The following is a 6,660-nucleotide window of genomic DNA, read 5'->3' as shown; positions in this document are numbered from 1 at the left end:
AAAGGCAGAGTTATGGAGAGGCAGAGAGAGAGAGAGAGAGGTCTTCCATCTGCTGGTTCACTCCCCAGATAGCTGCACAGATCAGAAGCCAGGAGCCAGGAGCTTCTTCCAGGTCTCCCACATGGGTACAGGAGCCCAACGACTTGGGCCATCTTCCACTGCTTTCCCAGGCCATAACAGAGAGCTGGATTGGAAGTGGAGTAGCTGGGACTCGAACCAGCACCCATATGGGATGCCGGCACTGCAGGCAGATGCTTTACCCGATACAGCACAGGGCCGGCCCTGGCACTTGTCTTTGACACAGCTTGAGAAACAGCAAAGCCAGGCATTAGTTCATAAATCTGTTTTATTTGCATGTATGAGAAAGCAACCACAATTTGTAGCCACCACAGGGCTACAAATCTGTCCATCACAGAAACAGGCATTTGTGTTTTCACAGGCACAGCAAGGGGAGTCATCAGGACCAGTGTGATGAGGACTTGGGGAGACAACGGGACATAAAACAGAAGTTGCTCAACTTGTCAGCAGAACCCGGGGAGTTTTACAGAAAGAAATCGCTGAGCTGTACATTAAGATGCAGCGCTCTAGGAAAAGATTGATAATTTAGTAAAAAAGTGAATGCCTGCTTATGACTAAGTGACAGTTGGAAGGCAGAGGTGACCTGTGATGGTGACAAGGATGCTCGGGCACAGCATGGGGGACAGAGGAGGAGGGAGGGGCCCTGGGCAGCCTCAGCTCCAAGCAGAGAGCAGGACGGAGCTGAGGCCAGGGCAGGGCAGGCCGCCTGCCCCGACGACTCTGCAGCCAGGCAGGGGCCCAGGGCTGGGGGCCCTGCAGCGGGGGTGGGGCTCAGTGCCTGTAGCTCTTCCTGCTGGAGGTGGTGCTGCTGTACTTGATGGAGGCACCGCTGCCCCCAGCGGAGCCCAGGCCGCCCCCAAGGCCAAGGCCGATGCCGCTGCCGGCACTGAAGCCGCCTCCGAGCCCGTGGCCACTGCTGTAGGAGTAGCTGCTGCCGCCGCCCACACCTGCGCCGCTGCCACTGGCGCCGTAGCCGCTGGACACGGTGGACTGCACCACGGCTGCAGGGCGCACACAAGCACACAGCATGAGCTGGTGAGCGCCCGTGCCCAGCCCCAGCCCAGTCCCAGGGGCGCCAGGGCAGGGAGGAAGGGAGCAAGGACTTACAGATGTTGACTTGTCCAACGCCTTCGCCACTGAGCCTAGGAGAGAGGACAGGGGGAGGTGAGACTCAGGAGCCCCACTGAGGCCCGGGGCACGACCACTGGCCCTCCCAGAGACCCAGGGAGACGCAGCTGGGCCCAGACTGGGAGCCCTGTGCTGGCTCAGCACTAGGAGCCTGGGCACCCAGGGGCAGAGGGAGGGGCGGGCCCACCTGCACTCCTCGCCCTCCAGCAGCTTCCTGTAGGTGGCGATCTCCACGTCCAGCGCCAGCTTCACGTTCATGAGCTCCTGGTACTCCCTGAGCAGCCGTGCCATGTCCTGCTTGGCCTTCTGCAGGGCGTCCTCCAGCCCCTCCAGCTTGGCCCGCGCGTCCTTGAGGGCCAGCTCCCCGCGCTGCTCGGCGTCGGCGATGGCCGCCTGCAGGGAGGCGCACTGGGGGGGAGGGGAGAGCAGGCAGAGGCTCTGAGCATCAACATCTCCCAGATGGCATTCATCCGCCATTCCTGGGGGATCGGCCCTGTCCCCACCTCATGTTCTCCTGCCCTAGGTTGTGTCCACCCCTGCCCATCCCCCTAGAGTAGGGAAGTGCCCAGCATCTTGCCCGATGCCAGCCTAGGGTGCAGCAGGGACACCAGAGCGAGTTGGCCCCGCCCCCACGCACCTGCTTCTTGACATGGTCGATCTCAGACCTCAGCCTCTGGATCATGCGGTTGATCTCCGCGATCTCCTGCTTGGTGTTGCGCAGGTCGTCCCCGTGTCTGCTGGCGGTGACCTGCAGCTCCTCGTACTGCGGGGGAGTGGGGGTGGGGTGGGAGGAGGCGGAGATAGCCTGTGAGCCGCACTGGTAGGGTTTTGAGAGCAGGTGAGAGGCAGAGACAGACCCAGAGCAGGGGCAGAGAGACGCCACCCCCTGCCTCAACCCCAGATGTCTGCCCACAGCAGGGCTGGACAGTGCCAGGTGCCAGGAACGCATCCCCAACTCCCAGGTTGGAGCAGGAAGCAGTTCATGGGGCCATCAGCGGCTGACCTCAGGCAGCCAGAAGCAGGGTTCCTCTGTTGGATGCAGGCTCCTAACTGCGAGACCGCTGGCCTAACCCTGCTGTGGGTTTCTCCATGGAAACCATGGATCAGGCTTGTAATAACATCACCATAATGACTGGGCAGGGGGCACTGGCTCAGTGGAGACCCCGCGTTCTCTTAGGAGAGACCGGGAACATCTGCAGACTCTGTCGTTCAGGAAGGGCCCCAAGGCTCCTGCAGCAGCCGCCCCGCCCTGCCCACCTTGGTCTGGTACCAGGCCTCGGCCTCGGCGCGGCTCCTCTGGGCGATGTCCTCGTACTGCGCCTTCACCTCGGCGATGATGCTGTCCAGGTCCAGGTGCCGGTTGTTGTCCATGGACAGCACCACGGACGTGTCGGAGACGTGGGTCTGCATCTGGGACAGCTCCTGCGGGGAGAGCACTGTGAGACCCCTGTGCCCTGGGGGTCTCCGAGGGCCCGACCCTGGCGTGAGCCCCCGTGCAGACCCGGCGTGTGACAGACACACAGGGGATGGAGCCACTGACCGCGTCGTAGAAGGCTCTCAGGAAGTTGATCTCGTCAGTGAGACCGTCCACCTTGGCCTGCAGCTCCACCTTGTTCATGTAGGCGGCGTCCACGTCCTGGGGAAAGGGTCCACGGGCTGAGGTCAGTGGATCGCCCCCTGCTGGGTCCCCACTGTTGTGTCCCAGGTCTGCCCCTGGGTGGGCGGGGACTCAGAGACAAGCCCCGCCCTCAGCCAGACACCTGCAGCTGACATCATCAGCTCACCTTCTTCAGAGTCACAAACTCGTTCTCGGCCGCCGTGCGCTTGTTGATTTCCTCTTCATATCTGCTCAGAGAGGACAGGACAGGGCTGGGGCAGGGGCAGCAGGCGGCACAGGGCTGGCCAGGCCCTCAGTGTTTGCAGAACACAAACAGACCAGGCTGAGCTCATGCCACTGAGAGCCTGACAGGCAGCCTAGGGTGCCTCTCACTGTGATGTGCTCAAGCCCTCTCATGTGGTGCTTCTGTGCCATCAGAGGTCCTCGGACGCTGTCAAGTTCTTGTCTCAGCTGACAGACCCAGTAAGGGCAAGAATGGGGCCCTGGTCTGGACGCAGTCACCCTGGCTGGGACCTCGGCACTGCAGCCCCAGAGCCACTCCCCCACGTCACTCACTTCTTCTTGTAGTCCTCCACCAGGTCCTGCATGCCTCGCAGCTCCGAGTCCAGGCGGCCCCTCTCCCCGAGGATGCTGTCCAGCTGCCTCCGGAGGTTGCTGATGTACTGCTCGAACAGCGGCTCCAGGCTCTGCCTCGCGGGCCGGGTGCCCTGCTCCTGCAGCAGCGTCCACTTGGTGTCCAGGACCTTGTTCTGCTGCTCCAGGAAGCGCACCTGCGGGGAGCCGAGTGAGAAGATGGAGAAACGTGGCTTTGCTGTGGCTTCCCTGCCTCCCATCTCCTGCTTCCCCCTCAACCTTTCCTGGGGGCTCTGCTCGCCCTGTGTCTGGTGGGTGTGGGGAGATCTAGAGCGAAGCCCCCAGCCTCCCACTCTCAGAACACAGCCGGCACCAGGCATGGCTGGCTGGAGTGGGGGAAGCTGCAAAGGCCCAGGCACTGCTGCTGCCTGGATCCTGTGGCCTTCCTGGGCCATCAGCCCCGATGTGTGAGCACAGAGTTCATGTCTCTCCTGCAGGAGCCGAGGAGCCCCAGGGACAGTAATAACATCCTGTCTGCCAAGCCCCTTCCCAGCCAGGATGGGGGAACAAGCGGAATCCCACACCTGCCAACAAGGAGGTGATTTGCACAGAGCTAAAACCAAACTCCCCTCCCGCTCTGAGTCCGGCCTTTGCCTTAGGTCCCGGCTCACCTTGTCGATGAAGGAGGCGAACTTGTTGTTGAGGGTCTTGATCTGCTCGCGCTCCTCCGTCCTCACGCGCTGGATGGTGGGGTCGATTTGCAGGTTGAGGGGCGTCAGGAGGCTCTGGTTGACCGTGACCTCTTGGATGCCTCCAGGGGGGCACACGGGGAAGCCGGCGCCCCCGTAGCCGCCGCCAAAACCAGCTCCAGCGCCGAGCCCCAAGCCGCCCCCCATGCCCGCGCCGAAACCAAATCCGCTGCCGGCTGCACCTCCGAAGCCATAGCCGCCTCCAAATCTGCTGGCGTACCCGCCTCCGACGCCGCAGCTGCCACCCACCACGGAGATCCTCCTGGAGCCCCCCAGGCCATAGAGGCTGCGGCTTCCAAAGCCAGCGCCTGCACACGCCCCCCCGAGCCCCGCGCCGCCCCTGGAGCGGGACACGGAGACACTGCTGAAGCCAGAGTGGCTGCCCCTGGGGAGTCTGGCGGAGCTGGTGCTGAAGCCGCGGCGGCTGACGCTGGTCTGGGTCCTCACGGTGGACTTGCTGGCCATGGCTGCAGGAGGGAGAAGGCTGAGCGGGCGGGAGTGTGGGCGCTGTGGCTGCAGAGCAGGTGTGTGAGCTGGGCTCCGGGCCGCGCTTTATATAGGCTGGGAATGGGCTGGGCCTGTCCTGGAAGTGGAGCTGGCAGGGCGGGGAGGGCTGGGCTCTCCCCATCCTGAGATCACCTGGCTTAGCAGAGAAGTTTTGAAACAGCCAGGCTGCGATTTGGCTTCCCTGAGTCGGGCAAAATTCCTCTGCCTGCAGCTTGGGCTGGATCAGCACAAGCAGAGTCACTGGAATCAGAGACGCCTGGAGCGGGGCACAGCCCATTGCGGTTGTTCATGGGTTGCTGGCTGCGTCTCTCAAGTCCCCACCTGTCCTGTCCAGGCAGGACATCACAGTCTCCTTATTTGGGGCATCATGCCCTGGTCTGGAAAGTTGGGCTTGAGCCTTGCCAGGCCTTGCAAGTGTTGGTACCACTCCTCCTCTGTGTAATCCCACAGAGGTAGCACAGACGGACACCAGCAGGTTGGGATTCCGAGGACCGATCCCCGCCTGCAACACAGCCTGGAGCTGGCCTCAGGTCTTGTCCCTTTCTGCCTCGTGGGTCCAGTTCTCCACCACGGAGTTTCTCTAAGGTGCTCCTGTGTCCCTCGTGTCCCTTTGAGTGACATTTCCAACGTGAGGCTGAGTGAGGTTCTCCTGTGGCTAAAACAGTCTGGACAGGCATGGAACAGGGTGCCCGTGGACAATCTGAGTGCTGGCCTCTAACCCGTATGTGCAAGCCAGACGCAGCCCTTGGTTAAGACCAGAATGCTCGTGACGCCCGCCTCCCACAACCGCATCGTCACCCAGTGGCACCCGTGTCCCTCCACCCAGTCCACCCTTGCTGTCCACAGTCATGACCAGACATGGCCACTGTATTGAGCCCGTGCACTCACTGCTGTCTGTGGTGGTTCCCTCTCTGCAGCCTAGGAAGGATGCACACAGCGAGTAGAGGCCGGGGTGCGAGGATTCCAGGGGGTTATCTGTGCAGCAGCCCATGCACGGCTGTGTGCGAACTCCCTGCCATGTTATGTAGACACAGGAGCTGTGCAGCCCTTGGGCCTCCTGGAGCCACCGCCCTGGGGACCAGAAGGGAACCGCGTGTGGGAGTCACAGTGCTGCCATGTCCTGGTGGTCCTTTTAGAACCTTCCCTGGCATATGCTCCTGTGCTTCTACTGGGGAGCCTGTGGGATGCAGGTGCACAGGTGTGAGTGTATGTGAGTGTGGCAAGTGAGTGTGAGTGTGTGTGAATGTGTGAGTGTGTTTGAGTGTGTGTGAGTGTGTGTGGGTTTGTGTGTATGAGTGTGTGTGAGTGTGTGTTGGGTGTGAGTGTGTGTGGGTGTGAATTTGTGTGTGTGTGGGAGTGTGTATGAGTTGGATCTTGGGTGGAATTTGGTATTTAGGGAGTGACCTGGCTTTATAGTCAGGGAATCACTGCATAGGTGGATTGTACATGGCCACACCTGTTTGCAGGTACATATTATATGCACACACATGTAAATCCATAGGAGACAATGACAGAAAGATTATGGGAATGTTATTACAGGAGAAGTCATGTGGGGGCTGTGGCACCGTGGGTTCAGCCACCAGCTGTGCGTCTAGCCTCCCTGTCAGGGACACCTTTGCGTCCCAGCTGTTCCTTTTCCAATCCTGCTCCCTGCTATGACTTCATGCAAGCAGCAGACAATGGCTCACCGACCCAGGCTCCTGCCGCCCAAGTGAGAGTCTTGAGTAGCCCCTGGGTTCCAGGCTATGACTGGCCCAGCCCCAGTGTTGCGGCGTACAGGAAGTGAGTTACCAGATACAAAACCTCTCATTCTGTCTTATCCTCCTTCTCACTCTGCCTTGCCAATGTATAAAAAGAAACCTTAAAAACAATTTAAGTATAATGGAGTGAAAACATACATTTATTTTTAAAACGTAAGTTTATTTGCTGCAAGTTGGTGAGTTCCACGTGCAGTTTGTCACTGTCCATGTTTTCCATGACATGTGTGAAACTGCACATAGCAGGTGG

General features: G+C 60.5%; 1 protein-coding gene across 1 annotated transcript; it reads right to left on the bottom strand.

Annotated features, from left to right (window-relative positions):
• Window positions 1-849: 849 nt before the first annotated feature.
• On the bottom strand, window positions 850-4,611 carry LOC133767748 (keratin, type II cytoskeletal 6A-like). Its single transcript, XM_062202185.1, has 9 exons — window positions 4,069-4,611; window positions 3,380-3,594; window positions 2,991-3,051; window positions 2,747-2,842; window positions 2,464-2,628; window positions 1,844-1,969; window positions 1,394-1,614; window positions 1,186-1,220; window positions 850-1,079 (listed from the first exon to the last, which is right to left on the bottom strand). Exons 1-9 carry the CDS (start codon window positions 4,609-4,611, stop codon window positions 850-852), a joined length of 1,692 nt encoding a protein of 563 aa, XP_062058169.1.
• Window positions 4,612-6,660: the final 2,049 nt, after the last annotated feature.

The sequence above is a fragment of the Lepus europaeus genome, chromosome 10, assembly GCF_033115175.1.
Source record: "Lepus europaeus isolate LE1 chromosome 10, mLepTim1.pri, whole genome shotgun sequence".
Taxonomy (NCBI): Eukaryota; Metazoa; Chordata; class Mammalia; order Lagomorpha; family Leporidae; genus Lepus; species Lepus europaeus.
The sequence above is the reverse complement of the archived record's forward strand: the minus strand, read 5'-3'. Positions and strand labels throughout refer to the sequence as shown.

What these genes read in the sequence shown, in the direction of transcription:
- LOC133767748 (XM_062202185.1), bottom strand. Translation starts at nt 4,611, where the DNA reads ATGGCCAGCAAGTCCACCGTGAGGACCCAGACCAGCGTCAGCCGCCGC. An exon ending in GTGGAGGACTACAAGAAGAA is followed by an intron (nt 3,052 to 3,379) that starts GTGAGTGACGTG and finishes CTCTCTGAGCAG; the next exon opens with ATATGAAGAGGAAATCAACA. An exon ending in TGAGAGCCTTCTACGACGCG is followed by an intron (nt 2,629 to 2,746) that starts GTCAGTGGCTCC and finishes CTCTCCCCGCAG; the next exon opens with GAGCTGTCCCAGATGCAGAC.